This window comes from Coregonus lavaretus (genome assembly GCF_964263955.1).
Source record: "Coregonus lavaretus genome assembly, chromosome: 25".
Taxonomy (NCBI): Eukaryota; Metazoa; Chordata; class Actinopteri; order Salmoniformes; family Salmonidae; genus Coregonus; species Coregonus lavaretus.
Window position 1 is genome coordinate 43,642,725 of NC_140012.1, and position 17,401 is coordinate 43,660,125.

The following is a 17,401-nucleotide window of genomic DNA, read 5'->3' on the forward strand; positions in this document are numbered from 1 at the left end:
ACCATCTGTGTAACTACAGATTGTAACTTTTCTCTTATCTCCTTGTCTTTAATCAGCCACGAAAGCAGATGGATTTGCACTTTACTTCATGGGAGAATGCAACAATGTGAGTGAACCACATACAATATCTTCTGGCGATGAGCACAGATCAACTACTCTGAGCTCCGCTGATATAGTCTAGTGAGTGATGAGTGTTAAAAGCCCCAATCCTTAATTAATGAAGAATGTACAATGTACTGTATATCCTCAAGAGTAAATGTGTGTAAATCATTCATTGAAATAATAGTAAATATTGCAGATTGCACCTTTAAGTGAGTCATTGAGTGTATCCCGTATCTCGTCTCAGAGTTTGTGTTAGTTCATCTGTTAATGACTAACACGATGAAGTGCATAGTAAGTGACTGATTGAGTGTATCCCATGTTTATCTCTCTCCATCTCTGGTCCCTCCTGATTGAGTGTATCCCATGTGCATCTCTCTCCATCTCTGGTCCCTCCTGATTGATTGTATCCCATGTGCATCTCTCTCTCTCTCTCTCTCTCTCTCTCTCTCTCTCTCTCTCTCTCTCTCTCTCTCTCTCTCTCTCTCTCTCTCTCTCTCTCTCTCTCTCTCTCTCTCTCTCTCTCTCTCTCTCTCTCTCTCTCTCTCTCTCTCTCTCTCTCTCTCTCTCTCTCTCTCTCGTCAGAGTGTGTGTTTGTTTAAACCGACGGGGACTAAGGACGGTCTTCTCATCCCAGCTGGCCCCATCATGTTTGGGACCACCATCGCCGCACACGTCGCCACAACACGCAAAACACTGCTAGTGGAGGACATCACAGGGGTGAGATTCAGCATATTATAAATATACTTAACTATAACCCAAAACACTGCTAGTGGAGGACATCACAGGGGTGAGATTCAGCATATTATAAATATACTTAACTATAACCCAAAACACTGCTAGTGGAGGACATCACAGGGGTGAGATTCAGCATATTATAAATATACCTAACCCTAACCCAAAAACCCTAACCCTAATGCAGGATAAATCAAACTTCCCAAAGTATTTGGTTATATTTCAAATGCTTTGACCTCATAACACCTGACTGGGTGTGCAGGATATTCAGGGATTCCGACTCAGGGATTCCGACTCAGGGATTCCGACTCAGGGATTCCGACTCAGGGATTCCGACTCAGGGATTCATGTTCACTCTGTCCTTTGCCTTCTCATCCTCATTACCTTTAACACCTGCCCCCTAACCTCTGACCTTTAGAGTCTAATCTCGCTCTCTCTCTCTCCAGGACCAGCGTTTCCCAGAAGGCACAGGACAGGACTCAGACTCAGGGATTCATGTTCACTCTGTCCTGTGCCTGCCCATCCTCACTGCCATCGGTGACCTCATAGCTATCCTGGAGCTGCATCGGCACTGTGGCCACGAGCCCTTCAATACCAGCAACCAGGAGGTACAAGCACACAAACACGCACAGACACACAAACACGCACAGACACACAAACACGCACAGACACACAAACACGAACCTGTAGTGGAACAGGTTGAGAGCTTCAAGTTCCTTGGTGTCCACGTCACCAACAAACTATCATGGTCCAAACGCACCAAGACAGTCGTGAAGAGGGCACGACAAAGCCTTTTTCCCCTCAGGAGACTGAAAAGATTTGGCATGGGTCCTCAGATCCTCAACAAGTTCTACAGCTGCACCATCGAGGGCATCTTGACTGGTTGCATCACCGCCTGGTATGGCAACTGCTCGGCCTCCAGAGGGTAGTGCGTACGGCCCAGTACATCACTGGTGCCAAGCTTCCTGCCATCCAGGACCTCTATACCAGGCGGTGTCAGAGGAAGCCACCCTAGTCATAGACTGTTCTCTCTGCTACCGCACGGCAAGCGGTACCGGAGCACCAAGTCTAGGTCCAAAAGGCTTCTAAACAGCTTCTACCCCCAAGCCATAAGACTCCTGAACAGCTAATCATGGCTGCCCAGACTATTTGCATTGTCCCCCCACCCCACCACACCCCACCACACCCCACCCCACCCCCCCTTTTTTTACGCTTCTGCTACTCTCTGTTTATTATCTATGCATAGTCACTTTAACTCTATCCACATGTACATATTACCTAAATTGACTCTGTACCAGTACCCCCTGTATATAGCCTCCCTACTGTTATTTTATTTTACTGCTGCTCTTTAATTATTTGTTATTTAAATGTTTAACTTATCTATTTCTTTACTTAACACTTATTTTTCTTTAAACTGCATTGTTGGTTAAGGGCTTGTAAGTATGCAAGTAAGTAAGGGCTTCACCTGTTGTATTCGGCGCATGTGGCAGTTTGATTTGATTCGATTTGAACACGCGCTGGCATGCACGCACAGACACACACACACACACACACACACCAAGCCTGTCTGTGTAAATGGAGCATTTGACTGTCGAGGGCTAGGCAATGACTTCCTGTAGTAGCTCCATTAGGACTTCATAAGGAGAGCAGCAGCCAGACACTGGGGACCAGCCCAAGGTTTTGGAACGCTGATATCAGCTGCTACTGAGCCAATCATAGACATGTAGACATGTATAGATGACAGGCACCGAGGGGTTAGCTATTAGATTACCCAGCGGGACAAGATGGTTGTAATGACGTGATAAGAACGTCAATGTATTCTCGTTGTAATGACGTCTTTTCAACCAGTTTTGCCTACTGGGATATTACGTACCAGGCATTATTGGAGAGGGCATTAGGTTGGATAAACACACAGGATGAGGAAACGCGTGGAATACTGAGAATACTCATTATATGATGAATGCTACCCATATTCATATGATAGTCCAGTTTATGTGTATATTAATGAATATCCCTACTGTCAAATATAAAAACATGTTACCCAACATTTCTAGAACATGGAACTGTTATTAAAATATATATATATATATATATGCTAAATATTTGTGATGCTATGTTTTTTAATCTATCTGCCCAGATGAAATCTGGCACATATACAGAAATGTTAATTGATGTGCATTGTCCCCTTTCAAATAAATAAATGAATAAATAAATAATAATGATTTTCTCTTCTTTCTTTTTTTTAAAGGTCGCAACGGCGAGTTTAGCATGGGCATCTGTAGCTATTCACCAAGTACAGGTGAGCATTGGATTATTTAACTTATTTTTTTCATCAGACAGTTAAGAAATGTCTCCGTATGTGATGTCTCAGGTGTATTTGGTTACAAATGCTTGATAATACTCTTGATAAACGCTTGGTAACACACTCTTGATAAATGCTTGATAACACACTCTTGATAAATGCTTGATAACACACGCTTGATAAATGCTTGATAACACACACTTGATAAATGCTTGATAACACACTCTTGATAAATGCTTGATAACACACTCTTGATAAATGCTTGATAACACACTCTTGATAAATGCTTGATAACACACTCTTGATAAATGCTTGATAACACACTCTTGATAAATGCTTGATAACACACTCTTGATAAATGCTTGATAACACACTCTTGATAAACGCTTGATAACACACTCTTGATAAATGCTTGATAACACACTCTTGATAAATGCTTGATAACACACACTTGATAAATGCTTGATAACACACTCTTGATAAATGCTTGATAACACACTCTTGATAAATGCTTGATAACACACTCTTGATAAATGCTTGATAACACACACTTCATAAATGCTTGATAACACACTCTTGATAAATGCTTGATAACACACTCTTGATAAATGGTTGATAACACACTCTTGATAAATGCTTGATAACACACTCTTGATAAATGCTTGATAACACACTTGATAAATGCTTGATAACACACTCTTGATAAATGCTTGATAACACACTCTTGATAAATGCTTGATAACACACTCTTGATAAATGCTTGATAACACACTCTTGATAAATGCTTGATAACACACACTTGATAAATGCTTGATAACACACACTTGATAAATGCTTGATAACACACTCTTGATAAATGCTTGATAACACACTCTTGATAAATGCTTGATAAGTAGCATGTGGTCATGTGAACATAATGGCCTACTGTTGTGCTTCAACACTTAATTGGCTCAGATAATGCTCATAGTACAATTACATATGTGTGTTTTATCCCGGTTGTGTTCTCATGATGGTGTTTGTGTGGAGCAGAACTCCACTGTGACTGGGTTACCGGTAGGTCTCAGTCTAATCAACCCTAAAGCCTTCTAGACTTGGCCCCCCCAAAGGGACGTCATTATGGGCCTGTGGATCCTTGTTGTTTGTACCTAAATGAACGGTACAGTGTCCCAATGCATCCTGGGTCACAGTGCGTCTCTCTCATGTTTCTGTCTGTCCACAAATACACCATTTTGTTACAGCAGTCTGCATTTATTTAAGGCAATGGTGTCACTCTCTCTCTCTTTCTCTCCCCCCCCCCCTCTCGCTCAAGCTGTAATGCTGCTATTGACACATAAACAAAGTGCTAACTAACTGTTAGCATGCGATCATTGACATTAGTTTGAATGCTGAACATCTGACGTGTTGTTGTTGTATCCCCAGGTGTGCAGAGGCCTAGCCAAACAGACTGAGCTCAATGACTTCCTACTAGAAGTGTCAAAGTAAGTCTGTCTCAATGGCTTCCTACTAGAAGTGTCAAAGTAAGTCTGTCTCAATGGCTTCCTACTAGAAGTGTCAAAGTAAGTCTGTCTCAATGGCTTCCTACTAGAAGTGTCAAAGTAAGTCTGTCTCAATGGCTTCCTACTAGAAGTGTCAAAGTAAGTCTGTCTCAATGGCTTCCTACTAGAAGTGTCAAAGTAAGTCTGTCTCAATGGCTTCCTACTAGAAGTGTCAAAGTAAGTCTGTCTCAATGGCTTCCTACTAGAAGTGTCAAAGTAAGTCTGTCTCAATGGCTTCCTACTAGAAGTGTCTTCTGTCTTGTAGTAGCAGACACATATACAGATGTCGGATCTTAACTTGATCACTCTGTTGTCGCTGAGAATTTTCCTGCTGCTTCAAAATGAGCAGTTCTCTTTCTCTCCATGTGGGGGCCAGTCGAGTCATTGGGATCAGCGCTTGATATCAAAATCATCCTCTTTCATCGCTCGCTCGCTCGCTCGCTAAGCCTGAGTCATATTACTGCACCATTTAGATGTACAAAAGCGTATCTGAAATACAGCCATACACATAGTTTTATATAGCTTAATAACACCATATATATATTGGTCTACACTAGGCTACGACATACAAGTGTCTAGTGTATCTGAAATGCAGCTCTACAGTAGGCTATAGAAATGGCGCATGAAAGCCCATGATATTAAAAAATCTACAGCAGGGCTCTCCAAACCTGTTCCTGGAGGGCTACCCTCCTGTAGGTTTTCACTCCAGCCCTGTTCCTGGAGGGCTACCCTCCTGTAGGTTTTCACTCCAACACCAGTTGTAATTAACCTGATTCAGCTTATCAACCAGCTAATTATTAGAATCAGATGACTAGATTAGGGTTGGAGCGAAAACCAATCAATACCCTTAAAAATCATACCCTTATCAATCATCAACCTTCTTATCATTCATACCCTTATCAATCATCATTACCCTTATCAATCATCTATATCCTTATCAATCATCAATGCCCTTATCAATCATCAATACCCTTATCATTCATACCCTTATCAATTATATCCTTATCATACCCTTATCATTCATACCCTTATCAATCATCAATACCCTTATCAATCGTCAATACCCTTAAAAATCATATATACCCTTATCAATCATCAACCTTCTTATCATTCATACCCTTATCAATCATCATTACCCTTATCAATCATCTATATCCTTATCAATCATCAATGTCCTTATCATTCATACCCTTATCATTCATATCCTTATCATATCCTTATCATTCATACTCTTATCAATAATCAATACCCTTATCAATAATCTATACCCTTATCAATCATCTATACCCTTATCAATCATCAACACCCTTATCATTCATAACCTTATCAATCATCATTACCCTTATCAATCATCTATATCCTTATCGATCATCAATACCCTTATCATTCATACCCTTATCAATCATCAATACCCTTAATAATCATCTATACCCTTATCAATCATCAACACCCTTATCATTCATAACCTTATCAATCATCATTACCCTTATCAATCATCATTACCCTTATCAATCATCATTACTCTTATCAATCATATATATCCTTATCAATCATCTAGATCCTTATCAATCATCAATACCCTTATCATTCATATCCTTATCATACCCTTATCACACATACCCTTATCAATCATCAACCTTCTTATCATTCATACCCTTATCAATCATTATTACCCTTATCAATCATATATACCCTTATCAATCATCAATACCCTTATCAATCATCCATACCCTTATCATTCATACCCTTATCAATCATCAACCTTCTTATCATTCATACCCTTATCAATCATCATTACCCTTATCAATCATCTATATCCTTATCAATCATCAATGCCCTTATCAATCATCAATACCCTTATCATTCATACCCTTATCAATCATCAATACCCTTATCAATCGTCAATACCCTTAAAAATCATATATACCCTTATCAATCGTCAATGCCCTTATCAATCATCAATACCCTTATCATTCATACCCTTATCAACCATCAACCTTCTTATCATTCATACCCTTATCAATCATCATTACCCTTATCAATCAACAATGTCCTTATCAATCATCAATACCCTTATCATTCATACCCTTATCATTCATATCCTTATCATACCCTTATCATTCATACTCTTATCAATAATCAATACCCTTATCATTCATACCCTTATCAATCATCATTACCCTTATCAATCATCTATATCCTTATCAATCATCAATGCCCTTATCAATCATCAATACCCGTATCATTCATACCCTTATTATTAATATCCTTATTATACCCCTTATCACCCATACCCTTATCAATCATTAATACCCTTAGATTATCATTCTCTCTCTTTCTCCAACAGAACGTACTTTGACAACATTGTGGCAATAGATTCTCTACTTGAACATATAATGGTACGTTTTTGTTTGTTTGTGTGTTGTCTATTTCGTATTTAGTCTATTTTGTGTTTGTTTCTCTATTTGTAGTGATGCATGCTATTTCATGGAAGGGACTTCCATGTATTTCTGGCCCAAGTCCACCATGGTTGCCTAGAATGTCTATGAGGACAGTGGAGGTGTGTTGTGTTGTGGGGACATACTGTATATTGTATTGCCATGTGCCACTGGTGTCATCTCAGTTCATATGTCTCACATCCTGTTTTTGATTGTTTTTACCTGACTTTTATGTAACTTCAACTTGTATTGCCTTGCTAACATGTACTGTATAAAATACCATTCTGAATCGATTTATGATTACAACGAACCCTGCAGTGAATCCGGGAACACTTTACAATAAGGTTCCATTTGTAAAGGGTTTATAAAGGGTTTGTAATTATGTTATTAACGGTTATTTTATCATTTGTAAATGCATTATAAACCGTTAATATATGGGTTATAACAAATAGGTAAAACTAGTGCGATAGCCAGTCAGTGCTTGCCAAATAGTGAGCCACTATTTACCTAAAGCTATTAACCATTTATAAATGCACTTACAAATGCATATAATATTGAACCCTTATGTATCATCATGCAACCTTATTTTCAATGGTTGCACAGTTAAACAATAGTTATTTTGTCACATTTGGGTGTGATGTATTGTTGCTCTGTCCCAAGAGCAGAAATGGTTGGTTTTCAGACCAATGGTCAACTCCCATGATGTGTCTTGCCCCATGCTGGAAACCCTGATGATGCATTGGTACACTTATTTATTCCAGGAATGAAAGGCCTCATCTGAAGACCTCAAGTTAGTGGTGTGGTTCACTGGTTTCGGAAGTTCTGCTGGATGATTTAGCATACTGCTCAGCTAGCTAAGTAGCTAGCTAATGTTAGCTAGCACCTACGTCCTAGTTAGCTAGGAAACGTTAGCTAGCTAGCATTAGTTTATTTATTTTTTATATATACCTTTATTTAACCAGGTAAGCCAGTTGAGAACAAGTTTTCATTTACAATTGCGACCTGTCCAAGATAAAGCAAAGCAGTGCGATAAAAACAACAACAACACAGAGTTACATATGGAGTAAACAAAACGTACAGTCAATAACACAATAGAAAATATATATACAGTGTGTGCAAATGTAGTAAGTTATGGAGGTAAGGCAATAAATAGGCCATAGTGCAAAATAATTACAATTTAGTATTAACATTGGAATGATAGATGTGCAGAAGATGATGTGCAAATAGAGATACTGGGGTGCAAATTAGCAAAATAAATAACGATATGGGGATTAGGTAGTTGGGTGGGTGGGCTAATTACAGATGGGCTGTGTACAGGTGCAGTGATCGGTAAGCTGCTCTGCCAACTGATGCTTAAAGTTAGTGAGGGAGATCAGAGTCTCCAGCTTCAGAGATGTTTGCAGTTCGTTCCAGTCATTTGCAGCAGAGAACTGGAAGGAATGGCGGCCAAAGGAGGTGTTGGCTTTGGGGATGACCAGTGAGATATACCTGCTGGAGCGCATACTACGGGTGGGTGTTGCTATGATGACCAATGAGCTAAGATAAGGCGGGGATTTGCCTAGCAGTGATTTATAGATTACCTGGAGCCAGTGTGTTTGGCGACTAATATGTAGTGAGGGCCAGCCAACGAGAGCGTACAGGTCACAATGGTGGGTAGTATATGGGGCTTTGGTGACAAAACGGATGGCACTGTAATAGACTACATCCAATTTGCTGAGTAGAGTGTTGGAGGCTATTTTGTAAATGACATCGCCGAAGTCAAGGATCGGTAGGATAGTCCGTTTTACGAGGGCATGTTTGGCAGCATGAGTGAAGGAGGCTTTGTTGTGAAATAGGAAGCCGATTCTAGATTTAACTTTGGATTGGAGATGCTTAATGTGAGTCTGGAAGGAGAGTTTACGGTCTAACCAGACACCTAGGTATTTGTAGTTGTCTACATATTCTAAGTCAGACCCGCCGAGAGTAGTGATTCTAGTCGGGCAGGCGGGTGCAAGCAGCGTTCGATTGAAGAGCATGCATTTAGTTTTACTAGCGTTTAAGAGCAGTTGGAGGCTACGGAAGGAGTGTTGTATGGCATTGAAGCTCGTTTGGAGGTTTGTTAACACAGTGTCCAATGAAGGGCCAGATGTATACAAAATGGTGTCGTCTGCATAGAGGTGGATCTGAGAGTCACCAGTAGCAAGAGCGACATCATTGATATACAAAGAGAATAGAGTCGGCCCGATAATTAAACCCTGTGGCACCCCCATAGAGACTGCCAGAGGTCCAGACAACAGGCCATCCGATTTGACACATTGAACTCTATCTGAGAAGTAGTTGGTGAACCAGGCGAGGCAGTCATTTGAGAAACCTCAAGGTAAAACCTCAAATGTATTTTTGAATATATAAATTCTACTAGACCATTTTACACAAGATAATATTTGGCACGATATAGTTAGCTAGCTAAGTAGAACACATTTGCTGGCTAGTTAGGTTCGCTAGCTAGCTGGAAAGCTTTAGCTGCCAGCTAGCTAGTTAACATCAGCATGGCAGAATTTCCATGCAATTTGTTTAGCTAGCTTTTTTGGATTAGCACACTAGCTAGCTAGTTATCTAACTTTTGAACTGAGCTAGTTATCTAACTTTTTGTCTCTAGCTAGGTAGCTGGTAAGTTAGCTAACTAGCATCCTTTGTCAGCACACTAGTGGTTCCAATTTTAAGACTAACACATACTAGCTAGCTAACTACCTAGTGAAAAAAAAAAAAGATAAATAGCTAACCCCTTTCATCTGTGGTAGTGTGATGAGTGTGATGGAAGGAGTCAGGCGCAGGAGGGTAATCACAGAATACAGAGTTTATTCCGTCTTTACACACAAATGCGCTGGAATAGCGACAAACAAAACGCTCCACCGAGCTCCACGACTCTCACAATTAAACAATCACCCACAAGGACAAGGGGGGCAGAGGGAACACTTATACACGGACTAACGAGGGGATAAGAACCAGGTGTGTGTAATGACAAGACAAGACAAATGCAATGATGAATATAGGAGCGGCAGTGGTTAGTAAGCTGGTGACGACGAGCGCCGAAAGCCTGTCCGAACAAGGAGGGGAGGCAGCCTCTGCGGAAGTCTTGACAGGTAGATAGCTATTAGTGTTAGCAAGTAATGTTAAACACTAGCTAGCTATTATTAATATTATTATTAGCTAGCAGTGGATAACATAACTAGCTAAGCCTAAATGGTATAAATGATGATAATGATGATAGTATAGTTTTGTGTAGCTAGAGTGAATCGTCATAAATTCCTCTTCTCTCCCACAGATTCCCATACGGTCTCAGACTCCAGGATGGGAAAATGCTTAACAAGAAATAAACAGATGAAGACACAGAAGGGGACCAGGAGATGTTGTATGCTAAATCTGTTATCAATTTCTATTCTGACTTGTAATGTTAAACAGAGGAGAAAAAGACTCCCCCTGTTTATCTGAATTAGCTAGGCTACTCACTATACCAATGATAGGCTACAGATTTGAGTCACTGCAATTAAAATGTTTTCTCAATGTATCCTTCCATTAAATTACATTTTGTTCTTATTATGTATTTCATGTTTGAGGAGATTATATGCTGTTATAAATGTTTGCAACTCATTAATAAATGGCCAGAAGGTTTCCACTTATTTTTAGAAGTTATATAAATATTAGTAGGCCTAACTCATTAATAAATGTTGTTAACTAATTTGTTAATGAGTTAGTGGATTGGCACTTTAAAATACATACTGGTCCCCTGTAGCTCAGTTGGTAGAGCATGGCGCTTGCAACGCCAGGGTTGTGGGTTCGTTTCCCACGAGGGGCCAGTATGAAAATGTATGCACTCACTAACTGTAAGTCGCTCTGGATAAGAGCGTCTGCTAAATGTATAATTTTTGCAGTGATAAATGTTGCTAACTCATTTGTTAATGAGTTAGTGGATTGGCACTTTAAAATATGGTATAATCTTTGCAGTTATAAATGTTGACAACTCAGTTATAAATGTTTATATATCTGTCACTTTAAAATAAGGTATGCTTTTAGCAGTTATACATTATTATTATTATTATTATTATTATTATCATTATTATCATTATTATTATTATTATTATTATTATCATTATTATTATTATTATTATCATTATTATTATTATTATTATTATTATTATTATCATTATTATTATTATTATTATTATTATTATTATTATTATTATTATTATTATTAGACGCATCATGAAAACCAACCTCTGTTCCTGGGACAGAGCACCAATGCATCACACCCAAAAGTGAGAAAATAACTATTGTTCAACTGTGCAACTATAGAAAATAAGGTCTTATGATGAAACATAAGGGTTCATCTTAAAAGCGTTACTAAGTGCATTTCTAAATGGTTAATAACTGGAGGTAAATATTGGCTCACTATTTGGCAAACACTGACCAGTTATTGCACTATTTTGACCAATGTATTAAAGGTTTATTAATGCATTTACAAATGATTCAATAATAGTTAATAACGTAATTACAACCCCTTTATATAACCCTTTACATATATAACCTTATTGTAAAGTGTTACCGTGAATCCTGACTTCCGCTTTAAGTTAAATGTTAATTTAGTCATGGGTTGATATCAATGGGAAGGGAGGTTAAGATTCGCCCCTGTCTGTGTGACCATGTCTTTCTGTGTACCGTACTGATGGGCTTTATCGTGGTGTTGTGTTTCAGATATATGCAAAAAACCTGGTGAATGCAGATAGATGTGCACTATTCCAGGTGGACCACAATAACAACGAACTGTACTCAGACCTGTTTGACATCGGGGAGGAGAGCGAGGGCAAACCTGTCTTCAGGAAAACCAAAGAGATTCGGTAAGGGTCATGATTGATACTGCTTATGTGAGTGATTCTCTGAAGAGTTGTGTTGAATTGACTTGTGATCATGTGAACGATTCTATGACGGACTGTGTTGAATTGACTAGTGATTGTGTGAACGATTCTATGACGGACTATGTTGAATTGACTAGTGATTGTGTGAACGATTCTCTGACGGACTATGTTGAATTGACTAGTGATTGTGTGAACGATTCTATGACGGACTGTGTTGAATTGACTAGTGATTGTGTGAACGATTCTATGACGGACTATGTTGAATTGACTAGTGATTGTGTGAACGATTCTCTGACGGACTATGTTGAATTGACTAGTGATTGTGTGAACGATTCTCTGACGGACTGTGTTGAATTGACTAGTGATTGTGTGAACGATTCTATGACGGACTATGTTGAATTGACTAGTGATTGTGTGAACGATTCTCTGACGGACTATGTTGAATTGACTAGTGATTGTGTGAACGATTCTCTGACGGACTATGTTGAATTGACTAGTGATTGTGTGAACGATTCTCTGACGGACTATGTTGAATTGACTAGTGATTGTGTGAACGATTCTCTGACGGACTATGTTGAATTGACTAGTGATTGTGTGAACGATACTCTGGTGACAGCAGCTGAGCAGTTGTAACTATAGAACTAGAATCCTAGAACAGGGACACTAGAATCCTAGAACAGGGAAACTGGAATCCTAGAACAGGGGAACTAGAATCATAGAACAGGGGAACTAGAATCAAAGAACAGGGGAACTAGAATCATAGAACAGGTGAACTAGAATCATAGAACAGGGGAACTATAATCCCTAGAACGGGGAAACTACAATCAAGGAATGGGGAAATTACAATCCTAGAATGGGTAAGCTACAATCATAGAACAGGGAAATTACAATCCTAGAACAGAGAAGCTACAATCCTAGAACGTCGTAACTAAAATCCCTAGAACGGGGAAACTAGAATCCTAGAACAGCAAAACTAAAATCCCTAGAACAGGGGAACTAGAATCCTAGAACAGGGGAACTAGAATCATAGAACAGGGGAACTAGAATCCTAGAACAGGGACACTAGAATCCTAGAACAGGGAAACTAGAATCCTAGAACAGGGGAACTAGAATCATAGAACAGGGGAACTAGAATCATAGAACAGGGGAACTAGAATCCTAGAACAGGGGAACTAGAATCATAGAACCCATGGGGCGGCGCACAATTGGCCCAGCGTCGTCCAGGGTAGGGGAGGGAATGGCCGGCAGGGGATGTAGCTCAGTTGGTAGAGCATGGCGTTTGCAACGCCAGGGTTGTGGGTTCGATAAAATAATGTATGCGCTAACTGTAAGTCGCTCTGGATAAGAGCGTCTGCTAAATGACTAAAATGTAAATGTAAATGTAATAGAACAGGGGAACTAGAATCCTAGAACAGGGGAACTAGAATCCTAGAACAGGGAAACTAGAATCCTAGAACAGGGGAACTAGAATCCTAGAACAGAGAAACTAGAATCCTAGAACAGGGAAACTAGAATCCTAGAGCAGGGAAACTAGAATCCTAGAGCAGGGGAACTAGGATCCTAGAACAGGGAAACTAGAATCCTAGAACAGGGGAACTAGAATCCTAGAGCAGGGAAACTAGAATCCTAGAACAGGGAAACTAGGATCTATGGTTGTAACCTCCAGCGCTCTTCTGTCCTCTCCTCGTCCAGGTTTTCTATAGAGAAAGGAATAGCGGGCCAAGTGGCACGGACGGGGGAGGTCCTTAACATCCCAGACGCCTATGCAGACCCACGCTTTAATAGGTGAAACTCCCATTTTACCCTGTCTGCGTCTGAAATGGCACCCTATTTCCTATTTATGGGTTGCACGTTTCGTCACAACATTGTTTTGAACGCTCGCTTTATGACTGATGCCCAGCTGAGCATTCCACTCAATGCAGTCCCGAGTGGCGCAGTGGGCTAAGGCACTGCATCTCAATGCATCTCAGTGCTGGAGGCGTCACTACAGACCCTGGTTCAATTCCAGGCTGTATCACAATCCGGCCGTGATTGGGAGTCCCATAGGGCGGGCGCACAATTGGCCCAGCGTCGTCCAGGTTTGGCCAGGGTAGGCCGTCATTGTAAATAAGAATTTGTTCTTAACTGACTTGCCTAGTTAAATAAATAAAGTCTCAATAGGTGCTGATGAAGATTTCTTCTAAAGTGCACTACTGTGGCTTGGAAACACGATGACATTTCGAAAGGAGGCAAATAATTAGCAGGACAAGCTTTTGTCATCATTGTGATGTCGCCAGATTTACTTTAGATGCAGAATAACGTTAGCTGGCTAGCTAAGATTAGAAGGGAGAGCACCGACATTTTAGCTAGCTAACGTTTAACATTGTTGGCTATTTCTGACTAACTTTGCTAGCTAATGTCAACATTGCCATCTCTCTTTGCTAGCTCGTGGCAACATTGCCATCTCTTTAAAGTAAAATGTATGACATCATAATGATGTCAAAGTTGTTTTCTACTAATTATTTGTCTATTTCGGCAATGTCATCGTATTTCCAGGCCACTAAAGTGTAATTTTGACTAAAAACAGTCACTAGCCCACGTTCAGAAACACTGAGCATTAATCATCAGTGGGAAATCAATATGCTGCGGCATCTGTAGAACGTTGATAACAATGGCAACAACGTGACGGATGAATATAGTGCACTACCTTTGACCAGATCCACATGGACCCTGGTCAAAAGAAGTGCACTATACAGTTGAAGTCGGAAGTTTACATACACTTTTAGCCAAATACATTTAAACTCAATTCCTGACATTTAATCCTAGTAAAAAATTCCCTGTCTTAGGTCAGTTAGGATCACCACTTTATTTTAAGAATGTGATGTATCCGAATAATAGTAGAGAGTATGATTTATTTTCCTCCAAACATAACGATGGTCATTATGGCCAAACAGTTCTATTTTTGTTTCTGTACTTCTCCACAACTTTGTCCCTGACCTGTTTTGAGAGCTCCTTGGTCTTCATGGTGCCGCTTGCTTGGTGGTGCCCCTTGCTTAGTAGTGTTGCAGACTCTGGGGCCTTTTAGAACAGGTGTATATATATATATATATATACAGTGCCCTCCACTATTATTGGCACCCCTGTTTAAGATGTGGTCGAGGACTTCCAAAAATTCTCATTTTTTTTAAACAACATAGAACCCAAATGCAAAAAAATAGAAAAATCCAACCTTTTATTTAAGTACATTACTTTGGTGGTAAAAAAAAAAATCACACATTTAGAAAAAAAAAAACTTTAAATCATGTGTCCCACAATTATTGGCACCCCTAACAATTCCGCTGAAAATTTTAATTGATTTTTTTTAAAATATATTTTTCTGTAGTTGCTAAAGTTGGTCAGGGTATCTAGGAACTTTTAATTAGTAATTCATGACTTCCTGTTTCCCTGGGGTATAAATATGACGTGACACAGAGGCCTAATTCTCTTACCCATTTGTCAACATGGCAAAGACAAGAGAACACACCATTCAAGTAAGGCAGATTTGTGTCGACCTTCATAAGTCAGGCAATGGCTACAAGAAAATAGCCACTCGCCTTAACTTGCCCGTATCTACAGTCAGAGGAATCATTAAGAAGTTTAAAACAACTGGAACAGTGACAAACAAGGCTGGAAGAGGTCCCAAGTTTATCTTGCCACAACGCACAGTGAGGAGGATGGTAAGAGAAGTAAAAAAAAGTCCTAAGCTCAAAGAGTGGCATCTTGGGGTCACAAAGTCTCCAAAACAACCATCAGACGCTCTCTACATGCCAACAAGCTGTTTGGGAGGCATGCAAGGAAAAAGCCTTTTCTCACTAACACTCACAAACGTAAACGTCTGGAGTTTGCTAAGCGGCACTGGGACTTCAACTGGGATCTCGTGTGCTTTGGTCAGATGAGACTAAGATTGAGCTTATTGGCAACAAACACTCTAAGTGGGTCTGGCGTAAAACAAAAGATGAGTATGCCGAAAAGCACCTCATGCCCACCGTGAAGTATGGTGGAGGATCTGTGATGCTGTGGGCCTGTTTCTCTTCCAAAGGCCCTGGGAACCTTGTTAGGGTGCATGGCATTATGAACGCTTTGAACTACCAGGACATTTTAAATAAAAACCTGATGGCCTCTGCCAGAAAGCTGAAGATGGGTCGTCATTGGGTCTTTCAGCAGGATAATGATCCAAAACATGTGGCAAAATCTACACAAAAATGGTTCAGCAGTCACAAACTCAAGGTCCTCCCATGGCCATCTCAGTCCCCAGACCTCAACCCAATCGAAAACCTGTGGGGCGAGCTAAAGAGGAGAGTGCATAAGAGAGGACCCAGGACACTGGATGATCTAGAAAGATTGTGCAAAGAAGAATGGTCAAAGATCCCTCTCTCTGTGTTCTCCAATCTTGTGAAATGTTATAGGAGGAGATTAAGTGCTGTCTTGTTGGCAAAAGGGGGTTGTACAAAGTATTAACATCAGGGGTGCCAATAATTGTGGGACACATGATTTCAAGTTTTTTTTTTTCTAAATGTGTGATTTTTTTTTTTTTACCCCAAAGTAATGTACTTAAATAAAAGGTTGGATTTTTCTCTTTTTTTGCATTTGGGTTCTATGTTGTTTAAAAAAAAAGGAGAATTTTTGGAAGTCCTCGACCACATCTTAAACAGGGGTGCCAATAATTGTGGAGGGCACTGTATATATATATATATATATATATATATATATATATACTGAGATCATGTGGCACTTAGATTGCACACAGGTGGACTTTATTTAACTAATTATGTGACTTCTGAAGGTAATTGGTTGCACCATATCTTATTTAGGGGCTTCATAGCAAAGGGGGTGAATACATATACACGCACCACTTTTCCGTTATTTATTTTTTAATAATGTTTTGAAACAAGTAATTTTTTTCATTTCACTTCACCAATTTCGACTATTTTGTGTATGTCCATTACATGAAATCCAAATAAAAATCTATTTTAATTACAGGTTGTAATGCAACAAAATAGGAAAAATGCCAAGGGGGATGAATACTTTTGCAAGGCACTGTAATTTAGCCACTCAAGACATTCACTGTCTTCTTGGTAAGCAGCAGTGTAGATTTGCCCTTGTGTTGTAGGTTATTGGTGAAAGGTGAATTCCTCTCCCAGTGTCTGGTGTAAAGCATTTACATTTTTTTCATTTAGCAGACGCTCTTATCCAGAGCGACTTACAGTTAGTGAGTGCATACATTATTAATTTTTAATTTTTCATACTGGCCCCCCGTGGGAATCGAACCCACCAACTGAGCTACATCCCTGCCGGCCATTCCCTCCCCTACCCTGGACGACACTGGGCCAATTGTGCGCCGCCCCATGGGTCTCCCGGTCGCGGCCGGCTACGACAGAGCCTGGA

The 17,401-nt window shown here is 39.9% G+C and overlaps 1 protein-coding gene across 1 annotated transcript in view; it reads left to right on the forward strand.

The window, feature by feature from the left end:
• The window catches only part of pde10a (phosphodiesterase 10A), a 132,331-nt gene that overhangs the window by 79,830 nt on the left and 35,100 nt on the right, over positions 1 to 17,401 (forward strand). The window contains exons 5-12 of the mRNA XM_084141418.1: positions 57 to 106; positions 685 to 819; positions 1,281 to 1,442; positions 3,083 to 3,133; positions 4,556 to 4,614; positions 7,019 to 7,070; positions 11,838 to 11,980; positions 13,691 to 13,783. Of these exons, the coding sequence (XP_083997544.1) occupies positions 57 to 106; positions 685 to 819; positions 1,281 to 1,442; positions 3,083 to 3,133; positions 4,556 to 4,614; positions 7,019 to 7,070; positions 11,838 to 11,980; positions 13,691 to 13,783 (745 nt within the window). The remainder of the gene's footprint in view (positions 1 to 56; positions 107 to 684; positions 820 to 1,280; positions 1,443 to 3,082; positions 3,134 to 4,555; positions 4,615 to 7,018; positions 7,071 to 11,837; positions 11,981 to 13,690; positions 13,784 to 17,401) is intronic.